The following is a 20,231-nucleotide window of genomic DNA, read 5'->3' as shown; positions in this document are numbered from 1 at the left end:
TCATCCTCTTGCCTGAAAGCTCCTGGGCATTCCAGGTGCCCTTAGCTCCCCCTACCTCTCATAGTCCTCCCTGCGGACCCAGATGGCTGGGCATCAGGGCAAACAAGTGACAAGCAAGCGAGGGTTAGGAGCCACTATGGAAAGAACCTTGAGCTTGGAGATCTACCTCCATGGGTTTTCTCCTCTCCTCTTTCCATTATTCCTCACCCTCTTCTATTCTATTATGTGACATTTCCTAGCACATGTCAGCTTACCTGATTCCAACAATTTGTTTTAAGCTACAAAAGACATGTATATCCTTCACGTGTTTAACAATTTCTCCATCTCACATAAACTAAAAATATTTTCTTTTTTTCCCCCTTTTTTTTTTTTTTTTTTTTAAAGATTTTATTTATTTGAGAGAGAGAATGAGATAGAGAGAGAGAGAGCATGAGAGGGGCAGGGTCAGAGGGAGAAGCAGACTCGCTGCTGAGCAGGGAGCCCGATGCGGGACTCGATCCCGGGACTCCAGGATCATGACCTGAGCCGAAGGCAGTCGCTTAACCAACTGAGCCACCCAGGCGCCCTTTTTCCCCCTTTTTAAAAAAGATTTTATTTATTTAATTACCAGAGAGAGAGCAAGAGTACAAGCAGGGGGAGCGGCAGGCAGAGGGAGAAGCAGGCTCCCCACTGAGCAAGGAGTCCAATGTGGGGCTCGAACCCGGGACCCTGGGATCATGACCTGAGCCAAAAGCAGTTGCTTAACTGACTGAGCCACCCAGGCATCCCTAAAAACATTTGCTTAAACCTCTGTCTGTACCCTAGAAATACAATATGCTCCAGTGTTTCATGTCCTATCCTTCTCCCTGGAGTGGGTCTTCCTTTCATGAATCTGCTATCACAGAGAATTCCCAGGGAATCTTTGGAATCAGAATTGGGGTGCAAAGAAAGGAGGAGGGTAACTGGAGGCAGCAAGTATGGGCTATTCTCCTGAATTTTGCTGTAAATTGCAGTGTCTGCAGGAGATGTGGGGTCAAGGTCATTGTTTTCTTAAGATAGGAGAAACAGCAGTATGATACATGCAGATGAGATGCTACAGTCGAGGGGGGAAGCTGATGCTGCCAGGAAGAAATGGGAGAATGAGAATGTCCTTGAGTAGGAGAGGGGATTAGTCAGGAGCAGGGGAGATGCACATCTGTGGGCAGATACTGCAGCTGCAGGTGGGCGTGTTCTTCTGATAACTTCTCTTTTCTTGGGGAAATCAGAATCAGGGTCATCAGTTGAGAGTGCGGATCAGGGAGGAAGGGTTGAAGGTCTGAGAGGAGGGAAGAGAGAATGGAATAGTCTGGAGGACTGGGAGGGTGAACGAGCCAAGGAAATGTGGGACATTGGGGCAGCACCAAGGGACCACGAGAGACTGGTGATCTTAAAAGGACAGTTGGCATGACTTGGTACTTCTCTCCAGCCATGTCCAGCTGCACTGGTGCAGGTGCACTGAGTGGAGCATTGGGTTTCACTCTGGTCATGGTTGTGCCAGGAGGTAGCAAGAAGGATGGGAGTTGGAAGTTATTTGGACAAGAGAGTTGAGGGCATAGGCGAACAGTGCTTGTAATGGAAGACGGTGGAAGTTGAACTGAGTAAAGAGAGAAGTAAAGTGGAAGTTGAACTGAGTAAAGAGAGAAGTAAAGACAGGAAAAGGGGACAATCCTGTCCCCTTTCCCTGGTGGAGTCGAAGGGTTGTCCCCTTTCCCTGGTGGGGTCTGGGTGGGGTCGAAGGGTTGTTGGAATTGGATACTCAAATCAGTAAGCTGGACTGATAGACGGTGGTGGCTGGGGAGGGGTGTTTGAAATGGAGATTATGCAAGCACCGTTACGGGTAATGATGTGGTCAAGGGTATGACCTTGGGATGGAGAGGCTGAAGTAGGTGGAGGATAAGTTCAGTGGAGCAGAGGAGGTCATGGAACTGAGAGACTGGTTATTGAAATTACCAGGATTGTGACAGAACCACATTGGAGAGAGTGACTATGAGCTGGGAGCTAAAACTGTCAGCCAAGGGGGGTGGAGAGGGCTGCAACCAGGAGTGATAAGGGGTGGTAACATATGGGCACATCCATTTCAAAGAATCTATGGGCTTTAGGAAGGAGAGAGAAGAATGGCTGACTTGGAAGTAGCTTTGAAGAGCAAGGAGGATGCTTATCCCACCCCTGGCCCCACAGGGAGAACAGCCACTGCTAAGAAGGCTGCAGGGGAACAGGGTCCTCAGAGGAGAACCAAGTTTAGAACGGAAAAGTGAGCAAAAAGATGAAGGGAACAGGAAGACCCAGACAAGAATGTCCATTCATTACAGAACTCTTAGTAATAGTGAACGTCTGGAAACAACCTAAATGTCCATTGCCAGGGGAGTGGATAAACAATAGATCCGTCCAAAATAGAATTTGCTACACACAACAGTGAAAGCGAATGTGCTAGATCCACGTGGATCAATAAAGTTTATAAACATGAACTTGAGTGAAATAAGCAATTGTAAAAGGTTACATTAAGTATGATGCTACCTATCTAAGACCCACAAAACAATACTATATTTTATTTATAAAGCTATAAAAGGATAATGACCTCCTTGGGAGGGGCCCCCAGCAGCTTCAGTATGGTGGTTTTGTGGTTACCCATGGAAAGCGATGGAGGGGAAATGGGTAAGGGTAGGGGTACGGTAGCTTTGGTTGTATCGAAAATATTTTATTTCTCAATGAAAAAAAGAAAGAGAGAGATGAACCAAACTACAAACTAAAACATAGCAAAATATCAACTGCTGTTAAATCTAGGTTGTGGGTCCCAAGATTTATTTTACTTTTCTGTATGTTTGAAAGGCTTCAGTGTGAAAGTTTTAAAGATTAAAAAGCCCAGAGGGGATTACTGTGAAGTGCAGTAATCAAGATGATGTAGTACTGGCATAAGGATGGATATGAAGATCAGTGGACTAGAGAGTCTAGAAATGAGTGCACACAATTGACTTTTGACAAGGTGCCAAGACAATGAAATGGGGGAAAGCATAGTCTTTTCCATCAGTAATGCTGGCACAACTACAAAAGAATGAAGTTGGACCCCTACCTCACATCATATACAAAGATAAACTCAAAGTGGATCGAAGACCGAAATGAAAGAGCTAAAACTATAACACTCTTAGAAGAAAAGATAAGGATAAGTCTTCACACCCTTGGATAAGGCAATGGTTTCTTAGAGATGACACCTAAAGCAAAGTAACCAAAGGAACAGAAGATAAATAGGATGTCATCACAATAAAAACTTTGGTGCTCCAAAGGACACTATCAGTAAAGTGAAAAGACAAGCTAAAGAATGGGAGAAAATAAGGATCCAAAATCAGCATACACTAAGCAAAATAAGTCAATCAGAGAAAGACAATTACCATGTGATCTCACTGATATGTGGAATTTAAGAAACAAAACAGAGGATCATAGGGGAAGAGAGGAAAAAATAAAACAAGATGAAACCAGACAGGAAGACAAACCGTAAGAGACTCTTTTTTTTTAAATTTTATTTATTTATTTGAGAGAGAGAGAGTGTGAGAGAGCACGAGTGGGGAGAGGGGCAGAGGGAAGGAGAAGCAGACTCCCCGGCTGAGCAGGGAGCCCGATGCGAGCCCGATGGGAGCCCGATGTGGGGCTTGATGTGGGGCTTGATCCCAGAACCCTGAGATCATGACCTGAGCTGAAAGCAGACGCTTAACCGCCTGAGCCACCCAGGTGCCCCAGGAGACTCTTCATCATAGGAAACAAACTGAGGGATGCTGGAGGGGAGAAGGGTGGAGGGATGGGGTAACTGGGTGATGGACATTAAGGAGGGCACATGATGTGATGAGCAGTGGGTATTATATAAGACTGATGAATCACAGACCTGTACCTCTGAAACCAATAATACATTATATGTTAATTAATTGAATTAAAATAAAAAATAATAATATCAGCATACACAAAGAACAGTTACAACTCAACAACAAAAAGACAAGCAACTTTATTTATTTATGATTTTATTTATTTGAGAGAGAGAGCAGGAGCAGGGGGAGGGGCAGAGGGGGCAGAGGGAGAGGGAGAAGCAGACTCCCCATAGAGCAGGGAGCTCCATGCTGGGCTCCATGTGGGGCTCAATCCCAGGACCCTGAGATCATGACCTGGGCCGAATTCAGACACTTAATGGACTGAGCCACCCCGCGCTCTGACAAACAACCCAATTTAAAAATGGGCAAAGATGGGGGCACCTGGCTGGCTCAGTTGGAAGAGCATGCGACTCTTGATCTTGGGGTTGTGAGTTTGAAACCACATTGGGTGTGGAGATTACTTGAAAATAAAATCTTTAAAAAAGAAAAAGGGCAAAGACATGGATAGATATTCCAGAGAAGATATACAAACAGCCGATATGCACGTGATAAGATGCTCAGCAACATTAGTCATTAGGAAAACATAAATCAAAACCACGATGACATACCACTTCACACGTCCTAGGGTAGCTGTAATCCACAGTCCAGATGATAACAAGGGTTGACAGGGAAGTGGAAGAATTGGAACGTCATTGCCAGTGGCAATGTAAATTGCGGCAGCCTCCCTGGAAACAGTCTGACAGGTCCCCTAAAAGTTAACCATAGAATTATCCTATGACCCGGCAATGCCACTCCTCCTTACGCACCCCAAAGGGTTGAAAACAGACGCTCACACGAAAATGTGGACATCATGTTCATGGCAGCATGATTCAGAATAGCCAAAATGTGGAAATGACCCAAATGTCCGCTGATGGATGAATGGATGAGCAGAATATGGTCTCTCCACAAGGAAATACCATTCAGTCAGAAACAAGAACGGAATACTCATGCATGCTACAGCACTGGTGAACCTTAAGAAATTAGGCGGAGAAAGAAGCCAGACACACAATGCCACATGCTACGTGGTTCCGTTCCTATGAAATGCCTGCAAAAGGCAAACTCAGAGAGACCAAGAGTAAATTCGTGGTTGTCAGGGGCTGGGGACAGGGGCGACATGGAGGATGAGTGCTGATGGGCTCAGGGCTTCTTTCTGGGGTGATGAAGATGTTTTGGAATGAAATAGTGAAGGTGGTTACACGCCTTGTGAATATCTTAAAAAAAAACACTGACTTTTATTCCCTTTAAAGGGGTGACTTTTTATAGTATGTGAATTGTATCTTAAAAACAAAAACAGAAACTCGGGGATCCAATCCAGACTCTCTAGTGTGGCCCCAGCAGATGGCTTCCGGTGCCTGAGCCTTGGTTCCTCATCGAGACATCAGGCATCAGTAACTCAGGCTGTTACAGACTCCACACATGGCTTGCCATTCTCCCTGGTGCCTCTGGGCCTAATCTGACCCCAGCTGCAGAGGGTGAGCAGTTAGGGTGCAGCTGGGCTGGTGTCAGACCTGAGCGCCAATTCAAGCCCCAGCACTCGCTGGCTGTGGACTGTCTCTGTCCTTATCTGATCATCTTCTCAGTTTCCTCATCTGGGAAATAGGGATGATGATGGTGGCCCCTTCTAAGTGTTGCTATGGGGAGATGGTGAGATAGTGAATGTATAATCCAAGACCCAGTGCATCTGGCTCTCAGTGAGTACCAGTTGGCATCATCATCAATCGTCATCATCATCAATCGTCATCGTCATCATCATCGTACAGGTTGTCATTGTGGCCAATTAGCCCCAAAGTCTTTTACTTCTTCCTCCTCACCCCATTCTCTCCATATCAGGATTTCCCACTCACCTCACAGTCTGCTTGTCTGGCCCAAGTGGTGGTCTGGACCTTCAAAAGATCTTGCCTCCTGGTTGGGCTTTTGACCATTTCTCTTTGCCCACAAGCGCGCAGACTTGCCAGCCCACTGTCCTCAATTAAATGTGCCTATCCTTCCTTCCAGCTCCTGGGAAAGCTGGGGTGCTGATCTTCACCCAGCCAAGTGGAGGGATGGCGGGATGCCCTCCGGGAGGCTTCAGGATGGAGTGGGGGCTCACAGCCGCTCCCAAATCAGGGGTCTGGTGAGTCCCCACAGCCCCACGTGGAGCCCCCTCCTGGGACACCCCCCCTTTCTGCTTTTGCTGAAAAGGGGAAGCTCTGAGGCAGCTGTCTGGGGCAGGGACTTTCTCTTTGCATCTCCCTGGAAGCAAAAGCCCAGATAATCTACTTCTAGGAATTTATCCCCCACCAGATGCATTCCCCTTGGTGAGTTTGCTCAAGGAAAGTTATTTCGGCATTTTTTTTTTAAATTTAAATGAAAAAGACTGGAAAAACCCAAAATGCCCATCAATAGGGGACTGGCTATATACATTTTGGTATGTTTATACAGTGGAAAACCACACAGCCATTGGGAAGCACGAGGCCAATCTAAGTGTACTAACAGGCACGCTTCCAAGATGCATTTTAGGTGAAAAAAGCAGAGTACAGAACAGTATTTTGGTATTTACTATATGCTGCCCTCCCTCCCTCCCTCTCTTCCATTACTTTCAAAGGAATACCTTTATATAATGTGTTTGCATACGCTTACACTGTTTCTGAAGGACAAATAAGAAATCGTTAAGCCTGTTTTTCTCCGAGGAAAAGAAATGATACACAGAGGGGTGGTGGTCAGAGGTGGGAGAATTACTTCTCTGTCTACCCCTTTTGTGCTGCACATATTACAAATGTTATCTTTTTGAATAAGTCAATCATGCACGGGGGCGGGGAAAAGTTTCAAACCATACAAAAGGATATTTGGTGGAAAATGAAGCCTCCTCTCCTCTGAACACCTGCCCCCACCCACTGTCACGTTCCTGCCTCAGGGGCGACTCATGAGATCTAAACTATGTATCGGTGTGAATACCCATTTATATGTAATCATGTATATTTTTATTGAGGTAAAATATGCATGAACATAAAATTTCCCATTTTAACCACTTCAAGGGCATAGCTCTGTAGCTCTAAGTACATGAACAGTGCTGTGCCGCCACCACGACCATCCCTTCCAGAACTTTCTCAACTTCCCAAGCTGAAATTCCATCCTATCAAACAGCCCAGTCCCTGGCACCCACCAGGCCACTTTCTGTCTCCGTGAATGTGACCACCTCTAGGTACCTCCTATAAGTGGAATCCTACAGCATTTGTCTTCTGTGTCTGGGTTATTTCTTTCTTTTCTTTCTTTTTTTTTTTTTTTAAGATTTTATTTATTTATTTGACAGAGAGAGAGTCAGCGAGAGAGGGGAACACAAGCAGGGGCATAGGGAGAGGGAGAAGCAGACTCCCCACTGAGAAGGGAGCCCGATGCGGGGCTCAATCCCAGGACCCTGGGATCATGACCTGAGCCGAAGGCAGACGCTCAATGACTGAGCCACCTAGGCGCCCCTGTCAGGGTTATTTCATTGAGCAAAATGTCCTGGAGGTTCATCCTTGTTGTAGCATGTGTCAGGATTTCCTTCCTTTTTAAGGCTGAATCATAGTCCATTGTGTGCGTGTACCACATTGTACTTATCTGTTCATCTGTCAGTGGACCTTTGAGTTGTTTCCACTTTTACGTATTTTGTAATAAACAAGAATTAATTTAAACGAAGGAAGTTTGGAGAAAAGCGGATTTGATCTGGGAGCTTTTCAGAGCGAGCTCAGAAGGATAGGGGCAGCATCACCCGCCCCCTAGGAGGGGAGAAAACAGCCCCATGGGCAACCTCTGGTGATTCCCACCTTTGGCCCGAGGAACTCCCCTTTCCTTTCTTTGAAAGCTGGTCGCCTGAGTCCTGCCTGGGAATTCAGGGCTCCTTGAACTCTCTGCCTGCCTCGGCTCCTGCTCTGGGGAGGCCGAGGGGTCCTGGAGAGCAGAGCCTGGCTGGCTGCTTGAGTGGCTCACCCTCCTCCCAAGCCTCAGGGAAATGGGGTGATGAGGCGGCAGAGGCTGAGCCGGCAGGAAGGCTTGGGGCCCTGTAGAGTCCCTTGGGACGCAGGTGCTCTCTCCAGGGGGAGCCCCTGAGCCCACCCATGGAGGGGCCTCCACCCTGGAGGGCCCCGTGTAAGAAAACCCCAAGTTCAGATGAAGAACCACCAGACCGGTTCTCTGCCTGTCACTTACAATTTTCCAATGACAGCTAATTTTTCACAGGATGACTTCCACATTTAAAAAAGTATTTCTTCTTTTTTCATGTTTTTATTATGAAACACTTTTTTTTTTTAAAGATTTCATTTATTTATTTGAGTGAGAGAGAATGAGAGACAGCACGAGAGGGAAGAGGGTCAGAGGGAGAAGCAGACTCCCCGCTGAGCAGGGAGCCCGATGCGGGACTCGATCCCAGGACTCCAGGATCATGACCTGAGCCGAAGGCAGTCGTCTAACCAACTGAGCCACCCAGGCGCCCCATGAAACACTTTTTTTTTAAAAGATTTTATTTATTTATGTATTTATTTGAGAGAGAAAGAGAGAGAGAGAGCACGTGTGCCTGTGGGTGTCGGGCAGGGGAGGGGGTGGGGAGGAGCAGAGGGAGAGGGAGAGGCAGAGGGAGGGGAAAAGAATCTCAAGCAGGTGCCCCGCTCAGCAAGGAGCCCAAGTCAGGGCTCCATCCCAGGACCCTGAGAACATGACCTGAGCCAAAACCAAGAGTCAGAGGCCCAAGCGACTGAGCCACCCAGGTGCCCCCATTATGAAACACTTTAAATGCTCAGGAATTTTGTAGTTCAATGATGGCTAGCATATCCACCGCCTAGCTGCAACATTGTTCATATTTGGCTATATTGGATTTGTCTCTCTCTTTCCTTCTCTGGGATATCAGTATATATATACAAGTACATAGACATTCACAACCATATGTATGCACACACACGCATATGCACTAAGCACATACACACATACACGCACATATACAAACACACATATGTTTACACATGCACACAACATGCACCTATATACACACACATATACACGCACATCTATATATACACACACCTACATAGACACATGTACATACACAGACATATATATTTCCCCTGAACATGGACTCTTCAAAAGTAAGGTCCTCGTGACCTTCACCCCTAAATGCTTTAGTGTGCATCTCTTAAGAACAAGGACATTCTCTTACATATTCTTAAAGTCTTTATTCCACCTAAGAAGATCAACAATAAAGCCCTAATTATCATCTAATATTTAAATTTCCCCATCTGTCCCCAAAATGTCTTTTGTAGCAGGTGTTCCAAAACTAGGATTCAAAGTCCACATATTGCACATATTGGGCTGTTATGTCTCTTAAATCTCCTTAACCTTAAATGTCCCTATCCACTTTTTTCTTTAAACAACATTGACTTTTTGTTGATCTCAGGATAGTTACCTTGTAGAGGGGCTGGAAGGACCTATCTTCCGGAGATGTCTGTCTTCTCATGAGGTCGTTCATCTTCTTCCAGCCTCTGTATTTCTCACAAACTAGAAGTTAGGATTAGAAGTTTGATTGGATTCTGGGTAACACCTTTTCTTTCTTTCTTTTTTTTTAAAGACTTTAGTTTTTTGTTTTTTTTTTTGTTTTTTTTTTTTTTGTTTTTTTTTTTAAAGATTTTATTTATTTATTTGACAGAGAGAGACACAGCGAGAGAGGGGACACAAGCAGGGGGAGTGGGAGAGGGAGAAGCAGGCTTCCCGCCGAGCAGGGAGCCCGATGCGGGGCTCGATCCCGGGACCCTGGGATCATGACCTGAGCCGAAGGCAGACGCTTAACGACTGAGCCACCCAGGCGCCCCAAGACTTTAGTTTTTTAGAGCAGTTTTAAGTTCACGGCAAAATTGAGAGGAAGGTCCAGAGAATTTCCATGTACCTTCTGCCCCAATGCAGGCATAGCCTCCCACATTATCAACATCCCCAGCCAGAGTGGGCCATTTGTTACAACTGGTGAACCTACATTGACATATCCTTATCACATTGTTTACATTATGGTTTCCCTTGGCTTTACATTTTCTATGGGTTTGGACAAATATATGCAATTGACATATATCCATCATTGTGGTATCATAAGGACTATTTCCACTGCCCTAAAAGTCCTCTGTGCTCTGCCTATTCATCTCTCCCTCTCCCTAACCCTTGGCAAACACCGATCTTTTTACTGTGTCCATAGTTTGTCTTTTCCAGAATGTTGTAGACTTGGAATCATACAGTATTCAGCCTTTTCACACTGGCTTCTTTCACTTAGTCATCTTTAAGTAAATGTAAGATTCCTCCATGTCTGTTCATGGCTTGATAACTCATTATAACTCATTTCTTTTTTAGCACTGAAGAATATTCCATTGTCTCAATATGCCACAGTTTATCCATCCCCCTACTGAAGGACATCTTGGTTACTTCTAAGTTTTGGCATTTATGAATATGAATGTAGGCTTTTGTGTGGACATAAATAACTTCTCTGGGGAAATGCCAAGAAGCGTGATCACTGGATCCTATGCTGGGAGTACGTTTCATTTTGTAAGAACCTGCCAAACTGCATTCCAGAGTGGCTGGACCATTTTGCATCCCCACCAGCAAGGAATTGGGGTTCTCGGTCCACATCCTCACCAGCATGTGGTGCTGTCAGTGTTCCAGATTTTGGCCATTCCAATGGGCACGTTGTGGTACCTCACTGTTGTTTTAATTTGCATTTTCCTGATGACATACGATGTGGAGCATCTTTCCGTATGCTTTCGTTTTCCTTTTTTTTTTTTTTTTTTTAAGATTTATGTATGTATGTATATATGTGTGTATGTGATCTCTATACCCAACGTGGGGCTCGAACTCACAACCCCGAGATCATGCTCCTCCAACTGAGCCATTCTTTTTTTTTTAACTGATAAAATATATATAACATCAAATTTACCATTTTAACCATTTTTGAGAGTACAGTTCAGCGGCATTAAGTACATTTACGTGGCTGTGCACCCATCACCAGCACCCATCTCCAGAACTTTTCCATCTTCCCAGGCTGAACCTCTGGGCTCATTAAACCCTAACCATTCCCTCCTCCCTCCAGCCCCTGGCAACCATCATTCTACCGTCTGTCTCCATGAATTTGACGACTCGGAACCTCATAGAAGTGGAATCATACAGTGTCTGTCCTTCTGGCCTTGGGTAACGCCCTCTGACACGAGGTCTTCCCAGGTGATGCTGTGTACTTCTAATGACTCTCCATCGGGAGGTTCACAGGAACCCCCTGGCCACCTCCTGCTCCCCCACCCGCTCTGCCCCAGGTGCTCAGCCCTCTCTCCCTGTCAGGGCTTTTTAGATGTATTTATTTATTTGAGAGAGAGAGAGCACCAGCATGCAAGCAGGGAGAGGGGCAAAGGGAGAGGGAGAGAGAGGATCCTCAAGCAGACTCTGCTGAGCGCTGAGCCCGACGCAGGGCTCGATCTCACGACCCATGAGATCATGACTTGAGCTGAAATCAAGAGGCAGACACTCAACTGACTAAGCCACCCAGGCGCCCCTTGCCCTGCGAGGTCCTTTGCACTTGCCTTTTCTTCCCTGGCAAGCTTCTTGATATCTTGTGCATTTCAGCTTGAATGTCACCTCCTCATAGAGGCCTTTACTGACCACCCAAAACTGCTCCCCAATCATCACTGTCTCTTTTCCTCTGATTTTCTTCACGGCACTCACGATGGCCCGATATTACCCTGTTTGGTATTTGCCTCTTTATCGTGAGCCTCCAGGGTAAAATCTACGCTAGCAGGGATGTGTTCACTGCCATGTCCCAGATCCTGGCACATGATGGGGGCTCGTATTAGTTCCCTCTTACTGCTATAACAGATGACCACGAATATAGTGGCTTTGAGCAACACAAACCCAGTTCAGGAAGTCAGATGTCCTCAGTCAGTTTCAGTGGGCTGAAATCGAGGTGTCAACAGGGCTATGTTCCTTCTGGAAGCTCCAGAGGAGAATCTGTTTCCTTGCCTTTTCCAGCTTCCAGAGGCTATCTGCATTCCCATGGTCCTGCATCTCCCAGACTTCTGCTTCCATCATTCCGTCTCCTCCTCTGAGTCTGACTCACTCTTACAATGACTCCGTGAGGCCGTTGGGCCCACCTGGAGAATCCAGACAACCTCCCTATTTTATAATCTTTAACTTAAACACATCTGCAAAGTCCTTGTTACCATGTAAGGTCATATATTCACAGATTTCGGGAATTAAGACATGTTGGGAGGACCGTTATTTTGTCTACCACAGGGCTCAATAAATATTTGTTGAATGAATGAATAAATGGATGGATGGGACCCTTTGCAAATGGAGGGCTGAGTCCTGAATTTCTAGGCTGGCTCAGTCACTTACCAGCTGTGTGACCTTGGACAAGTGCCCTTATTCTCTGAGCCTCAGTTTCCTCCTTCGTTGGATGTGTTCTGACCACCCACTGTGTACCCCACTCTTGGTAGATGCTGGAAATGCCAAGACAGATATAAGCAGACCCTTGTCTTCCAAGAGTGTGGAGCTTGGCTTCTAGGAAGGGGTCTGAGAAAGAGAAAACTTGACATAGTTTGCTCAGGGCCATGTTCTAGGTCACCCCACAGAACTTTCAAGTCATGAAGGGGTGTGCTTACCTAGAAGGTGACATTTCAAATGGCTCTTGTGCATCAGTAGGAGTTTATTCGGTAGAGAAGTAGAAAGGGCATTGATGGCCAAGCTCTTTGAGGAAGTGTGAGGAGTGTGGCGTGACCCCTCAGAGGAGGGAGACCAGTGTGGGAGGGAGCATGTCTGGGAAGGAGGCCTTGAGGGCCACAGTTAGGAGCTTGGGCTCTGCCCTCAGGTCAAAGGACCACGGCAGGGTTTTGAAGCGGGAGAGAGGCCCGTGCAGCTTGGAATGTGGGCCGCACTGGCCGCTGTGTGTGGAGAGGGAGAACTGATGGCCAGCGTCGGAGCCCAGGGTGGAGGGGCCTGGACTGGGCAGGGACCATGGGCATGGGAAGGAGGGGACATATCCAAGAGACAGATCCAAGAGAAATATAGGAAGTGGATATGATGAGAGATCGAGAAGGGGGTGGATGAGGAAGAGACTGGAGACAGCTGGGAAGGAAGAACAGGCAGGAGGGAAATGTGTGGAAGCTCTTTGCAACTGTTGAGGGGATCATGCATTGGCCCAAGTTGGGATTTTGTGAGAAGCGGTAGAAGATGCTGGTGGGGGGGCACAGAAACCAGCCCAATGGGTTCTCAGGCCTCTCCTTTTGAAGAGAGATCAGGGATGAAGATCATCAAGGCTACAAGGTGAGGGTTTAGGACTGGTCAGCCCCTGCCCACATCCTCACTGCCTTACGAACAACCACTGAGGTAAATAGGTAGGGCTGTGAAACCATCTCCCCCATTTCCAGACGGGCAAACTGATTCCCAGAGACATCCAGTGACATGGTGAAGGCCATCCAGTCCGTGGACCCTGGGGAGCACAGGCCTCTAAGAAGCCCAGCTCATGGGGGATTTTACAAGTCTCCTGAGACTCAGAGGGGAGGACAGGTTGGGGGTCCCCTCTGAGCTGTTCCCAGCCACAGAGAATTTCCTTTTATTTGGAGGAAGCGGGAGTTCTTCTTTCATAATGTGAATGTCAGAGATTCTGAGCCCACCAGTGACTAAGAGCCGTCTGAGGCTTGTGGGTGTAACAAGTGTTTAAATACCAGACCTTCCTGTCATCCGGTGATTACAGACACCTGGGCTGGGACACAAAGGACAAGAGCATGGCCAGCCTGAAGGCTCCGCTCCTGGCTGCCCTTGTCTTTCTTGCTCTGACACAAGCAACTGAGGCAGGTAAGGCTGCAGAGAGGGAGGGCTCCCTGTGGAGGCCAGGGTCAGACACTGTGGTATCTTCCTCATGAAGCAGAAAGAGCACCGGACTGAGAGCAGATGACCCCAGTTTGCTGCTAGCTCTGGGCTAGTCACAGTGCTTCCCTGGGCCTAAGTTTACACATCTGTGAAATGGGTAGTCTCGAAGGCTTGTAGTCTAGTATCTGTCTCAGCTGGTAGGGGGCATGGCCTGGGGTCCTCTACTCCAGAGAACTCAAGCATAGGACCCTTTGGGGTATGGAGAAGGAGCCACCAAAGGGGCCCATCTGGGATGGGAAAGGGCAGGAGCTGGGGGGTGCCTGGGTGGCTCAGTCGTTAAGCATCTGCCTTCGGCTCGGGTCATGGTCCCAGGGTCCTGGGATCGAGCCCCGCATTGGGCTCCCTGCTCAGCGGGAAGCCTGCTTCTCCCTCTCCCACTGCCCCTGCTTGTATTCCCTCTTTCGCTGTCTCTCTCTGTCAAATAAATAAATAAAATCTTAAAAAAAAAAAAAAAAAGGCAGGAGCTGGGGTAAGGGGTATTCTCTTGGAAAGCTGGTCCTGCCCCCCCAACACCCCATGTTTGCTCCAGAGCCTGCCCTCAACACTGAGTCCCTAACTTCTCTGGTGTTGGGTCAGGGCACGAGCACTGGACTGGGAGATAGGCAGCTAGGAACAATAATTACTCAGTTTTGGGGGTTCCTGGGAGCTTTTCCTGCCTTAAAGGCCCCATTGGTTTGGTACTATTATCACCCCTTTGGTCGGAGGAGACAAGTGGGCCTCAGAGATGTTAAGAAACTTGCCCAGGGTGGCCTGGTGACTCGGGGCAGAGCAGGACTCGAACCCAGGTCTGCATGACTGGACTCTGCCTGAGCCCTTATCCTGACTCTCCAGAGTCATGCTGTGTGACCCTGGGCCAGACATCCTCCTCCTTGAACCTCAGCCTCCCCGCGTGCACCACGAAGTTTGGAGTAGGTGTGAGCTGAAGCCGACTTCTGTGATTGCCTGGGCACTCATCAAAATGCACGTCTGACTCTGCAGGGCTGGGGCTTGAAGGTGCAGCCCCCCAGCCCTCCCACCCCTGGAGTCTGGATCCAGTAGCTCTGAAGTGGGATCCGGCTGGGGCTGGGCGCCAAGCATTTCTGACAAGCTCCCAGGTGAGGCTGACGGTGCCCGTGCACGGGCCTCACCTTGAATGGCTGGGGCTCCTTCCTGTGCAGTCTCGGGTCCCACCTAGAAGCCTAGGGCTTCGTTGATTCTCAGTCGCTGTGAGTCCCTTTTCCTGGAGCTGACCACCTCCCCGCCCCCAGCCCAGACTGGGCCCTTCGTGCTCCTCAGAGACCCTGAGCCTGGGGACTCTGAGGCTCAGAGTCCTCGGGACACCAACCTTCCACATGAGAATAGAAGTGCTGGCTCAGAGGTTGGGGCCGAGGGTGACCTGCCTATGTCCAGCTTGTGAGTCTTCTGAGCACTCCCCTCCTCCAGGGCCTTATGGCGCCAACGTGGAAGACAGTATCTGTTGCCGGGACTACTTCCGTCACCCTCTGCCCCTGCGCATGCTGAAGTTTTTCTACTGGACCTCAGACTCGTGCCGGAGGCCTGGCGTGGTGTGAGTATGGAGCTGGGGAGGCAGGGCCTGGCCTTGGAGAGCCTGCCAGGTTTGGCCCAGGAGGGCCCGCGAGCAGGTCGGGGGGCAGACCCAGGGATGGGAGGAGTGCAACTGGCCTCCATCGTTGAAACGGCTCAGCCCAGGCTTGGGTGTACCAAGAAAAGAAGTCGTGTGGTCATTCAACAAATATAATGGGGCGCCTACTGGGTGCCGAGGACGCGGAGCTGAATGAGCTGGGCGCCGGCTGTCCGTATACACGATAGAGTGTGTGCGTGGGCAGTGCGGAGCCGTTAGCGCCGGGAGCAGGGTGCGGGCGGCGTGCCCAGAGCCTCTGAGTCAGCAGCGATGCTCCCATCAGAAGCATCTGGAATCCTCCCCAGCTCCCTGGGAGTTATTCGAGGCAGCCCATTCTTCCTCAAAGAGTACTGAGCTGACAGAGAGTGTATCCCATGGCCAGACGGCCAGGCGCGGTTCTGAGCATTCCTGTGTGAATTCGGGTCACCCTCGCAGCCTTCCTACGAGGAGCGTGATCATTTGCATTTTGCAGATGGAGAAACAGGTGCGGGGTGTGTGTGTGGGGGAGTGATTTGCTCAAGGCTGCCCCCGCTGGAACCGGGACTCCTGGATCTCCGTTCAGGGCTTTCGCCTGTGGTTCTTGTTCTCTTTTGCCTCTTTCTCTCCATGTCTTTGCTTCCTTTTCCTTGGCCTGGAGCCCGAGGCAGCGACTGCCACTGGCCGGGTGACGTGGCATGTCCTTGGGGCCGCCCCTCCAGACTGCCGCCTGCCAACCTGCTCAGCGGGGTGTCTGGGCCTGGGGCCTCATGACCCCCTTTGAGGCTCCATCATTTTTTCATCTTCCTCCTCCCTATTCATCTTCCATCCCTCACAGGGGTGTGTGGGTGAATAATAAAGAGGGCTGAAGTGGGTTTGTGTCGCTTCAACGCTGAGCCTCAGTTTCCCCATCAGTATAACAGGAGTGATCACATCTATCTATTTCTAAGGATTTGGCTTTTTTTTTTTTTTTTTTAAGGATTTGACTTTTAAGTAATCTCTACACCCAACGTGGGGCTCGAACTCACAAACCCGAGATCAAGAGTCGCACGCTCCACCCACTGAGCGTGCAGGCACCCTTCCTTCATTTATTTTTATTTATCAAATCTGTAAAGAGTGCTTGCTAAATGCTAGGCACTGTTTAAGCACTTTATCAATTTGAACTCATTTAATCCTTGAAACAACCCTACGTTGTGGGTACTGTTCTGATCCCCTTTTGCCAGGTGAGGCAAGGGGCACAGAGAGGTTATAGAACCGCTTGAGCAGCACAGGACACGGTAATAGTAAGTGGAAGGTGTAATGCTCGGCGCCTGGCATATAATAGATGCTCGGTAAAAGACAGCACACGTGATTATTGGATTTAGAGCCAGAAGGAACTCTAGAGAGAATGTGTCTTGACAAATGGGGAGATTGAGGTTCAGAGAGGGGCTGAGTCTTGCCCGGTGCAGCCGGGCAGGCTGCCCACGTGGCCGAGATCAACATTGCCGCCTTCTTTGTTCTTTCTGTTCATTGGTTGTCCGTGGGGTGGGGGCAGGTCAGGGGAGTAAGGGGAGCCTGGAGCTTCCAGGCCCCATGGACAGGCTCTTGAGAGGCAGGAAGGGAGTCGAGCTGTGGGGATGTCCCTGACTTCCAGCCAGCTTTAAGTCCATTTCTTCCAACAAGGGCTGAGGCAGAGTGCCCCAAGGGCCTGGCCTGCTACCCACCACACCTTGGGCAAGGGTGGGAGACTTAGCCCATGATTGCCGTGTGATCTTGGGCCAGGGCCTGCCTCTATTCTGTGTGCTTTGGGCTCCTGGGGGCACAGCGAATCAGATCGTACCAGCTCTGGCACTCGGGCAAGCTGCTTTACCCCCTTGGGTCTTACTTTCCTCACCTATGAAAAGGGTAGACTAATAGGGCGTCCTAGGATTTATTAAGAAAATCATTGTTAAGAGTTCGGGCCAGCTCCTGGCGCAGTTACAGAGCCCTTACTCTCTGCTGGGAGCTGCTCTGAGCACGTCAGTTTGTATTAACTCATTTAATCTTCATTCAAATCCTATGAGGTTGGACCATGATTATCATCCCCATTTTACAGATGTGGAAACTAAGGGACTTGCTAGCAATGTCAGAGCTAGGATTTTAACCCAGATGAGCTGGCTCCAAATTCATGCTCTTGGCTCCTACCCAATATTCTCTCCCCCAAGGCAATGTCAGCAATGGTCCTGAGACTCCTGGGCACTCTATTCCCTGGCCTGACCTGGCACTCAAGCCTGGGGCTGAGGGACTGAGAGTCCAGGAAGTCCTAGCCGCTCTTCTCCCCCTCTCCCCCTGAAGAAGTGTGTTTACATACAGCAGGGCCTCATACATGCTAAGTGACTCTGTACGGTGGGCATCTCTGCACACAGTAAGTGACTCATAAATGCTAAGCTTCCAGAGAAGGGCTGTGGCACTCTTGCCACATGCTAAGGCTCCCTCATTCTCTCCTCCTTCCAGCTTCGTAACTGTCAAGGACCGGGAGATCTGTGCTGACCCCAGAATGCCCTGGGTGAAGAAGATTCTCCAGAAGCTGGACTCATGAGGACTCATGGGCTTGGCTCGTCCAGAAAGGCTCACAGAGCCCCGCCTCCTGGCCATTACAGCTGCCCCCCAACACAAGCCTGGGCCAACGAATCCCTCCGCCATCTTTTATCTCTGTCCCTGAAGCTGTCACCCTCAGACGAGCCTCCACACTCTCACTCATCTCCCCTCTTATCCTTCCAAACCGTCCTCTGCCCGACCATAGCCAGAGAGGCCACAATCCTGCTCAGTCACTCCCTGGCTCAAAACCCTCCCATGGCTCCCCATTTTTGCCCCAGGCTGAGGTGAAAGCTCGGGAGCCTGGCACCCCTGCCTCCAGCCCTGCCTCACTTCCCTTCATGCATATTGGACTCCAGCTCCCTATTTTCCAAACTCATGCCGTACACATCCACTTCCAGGTCTTTCTCCAGGCTGCTCCTGATGCCCAGAATGTCTCTCCATCACCTGTGTGTGTCCAACCCTCCCGGCCCTCCAAGGCATTGCACAACCCAAGCAGCAAGCAATTGAGTTTTATTTTTCAGATGTCCCCTGACCCTCTGCCCTCTCTTAACAGCCCCAATCACAGTTTGCCCAGAATTCTCAGGACTTGGGGGCTTGCCCTTCAGCCCCACTGGTTGGACCAAGGTCCCACGCCGGAGTTACTTTGTCTCCTGGCCTCTAACACAGAGCCCAGAGCACAGGGCCTGGCTCAGAATCAGGGCTCAATGAATGGCTAGAGGCTGAATCAATAAAAGTAATGTTCCTCTCCCAGCTTCCACCACACAAAGACCCTCACACATCAATACAGAGACTCAAGTTCATCTAGAAAGCAGCCAGCTGAGTCAATTGGGAAGCCTCAAATTTGCCCAGATTCACCTTACTTCCCCATTTTACTTTTATGTGTCACCTCTTTACTTTTCTTATTTCCCTCTGGTCTTTACTGCTCCTCCAACCTCCAACACCCAGGCTTGACCTCTTCAGAGTCCCCCACTTTCCCTTTCTCTTTTCCCAAATAACAGTAACCAAACTTTCGCTATGGTGTGAATGACTACCCTTTGCTTGTCAGTATTAACAAGCTCTAGCTGTATTTTTGTAAGAAAAGAGGGCAAATGCTTAAGAGGCCAAGTGGATGAATGGAAGAACTTTAGGAACTGTGCGGGAGGGGGACAAGGTGGACTTTTTCTGGCCCTGGGAGTGTGCAGGGCATAGTTAAATGAAAGAGCCTTGGGTGAAGATTGTTCTCAGGTGGAAGGGGTCAGCATAAGGACTGCGATTTGGGGCTTATCTGCACTTCCTTGGGGACCGTAGGTTCACCAGGCAAAAGAAATAAACTTTATAAGTGCTTCTTTCCGAGGGGGCCTGGGGTAGTGCAGCAGGGTGGTCGTTGCTCTGGGATTCTGAGACCATTGAACCTCTTGGAGCCTCACTTGAGAATGGGAATACCCATCTTATGGGGTGGCTGTGGGGCTTAGGCCCAAGACATGGGGAATAAAACTCCTCCCTGGAGTGCTAACCTGCCCACTGCCCGTGCATAGGGCCCTCCAGCATCCTGGGATTTCCCCTCCCCTCCTGTCCTGCCCTTGTCACTCAGGCCTTCTGAAAAAATAAATCCTCTACAACAGTGTCTGCTTGCTTCCTTGGCATCTGCTGTCCCGGTAAGGTGGGGCAGGGGACATCGTCGCCCCCTCTGTCCCAATGGGGAAGCCCTTGACGTTATTGACATGTGAGCTGGCCTGCCCAAGGTCAGCCTGTGAGGCGGTGGGAGCCAGGACTAGACATGAGGACCTGGGGAGTAGCTGCGCCCGTACCAAACCCCAGACATTTGTCTGCCAGGCCTGGCCCCTGCCGAACCGCTTGTCAGGAGGATCTGATGAAATCACTCATTCAGTCCCCAAGTCTAGAGCTTCAGGCAACATACTCATTCATTTATTCATTCATTCAGTCAGGCACTGATTCAATAACCCAACCTCAACCTTCCCCCTTCAAGCGTCAACACAGAGGAGGAGAGTGTATTAGTCAGGAAAGGTTGCTTCCTGCAACAGACAGCTCCAAAATCTCAGTGGCTCGATTCCACACAAGCTTTTTTCTTCTCCTGTGACATCCGATCCTGGTCTGTGGGTGACCTTCCACGTGGCCATTCAAGGATCCAGCCTCCTTCCTTCTCTTGGTCCTGCCCTCCTCCAGGACCTGGACTCCTCTACAGGAAAATGAGGCTGGTGGGAGCCAGGCCAGGAAGGGGGCTCCTGGCTTCTGTCCACCTGCCGTTGGCAGAGCTCAGTCACGTGGCCACCCTG

General features: G+C 49.2%; 1 protein-coding gene across 2 annotated transcripts in view; it reads left to right on the top strand.

Moving 5' to 3' along the window:
- CCL22 (C-C motif chemokine ligand 22) overlaps positions 1–19,561 on the top strand; it is a 43,828-nt gene extending 24,267 nt beyond the window's left edge. The window contains exons 4-6 of one of the 2 annotated variants that reach the window (XM_078063760.1): positions 10,981–13,730; positions 15,228–15,351; positions 17,875–19,561. In XM_078063760.1, the coding sequence (XP_077919886.1) occupies positions 13,661–13,730; positions 15,228–15,351; positions 17,875–17,959 (279 nt within the window). In that variant the 5' untranslated portion in view covers positions 10,981–13,660 and the 3' untranslated portion in view covers positions 17,960–19,561. The remainder of the gene's footprint in view (positions 1–10,980; positions 13,731–15,227; positions 15,352–17,874) is intronic. The other variant, XM_078063761.1, reaches the window with a different exon arrangement.
- The last annotated feature ends 670 nt before the right edge of the window (positions 19,562–20,231 follow it).

The sequence above is a fragment of the Halichoerus grypus genome, chromosome 15, assembly GCF_964656455.1.
Source record: "Halichoerus grypus chromosome 15, mHalGry1.hap1.1, whole genome shotgun sequence".
Taxonomy (NCBI): domain Eukaryota; kingdom Metazoa; phylum Chordata; class Mammalia; order Carnivora; family Phocidae; genus Halichoerus; species Halichoerus grypus.
The sequence above is the reverse complement of the archived record's forward strand: the minus strand, read 5'-3'. Positions and strand labels throughout refer to the sequence as shown.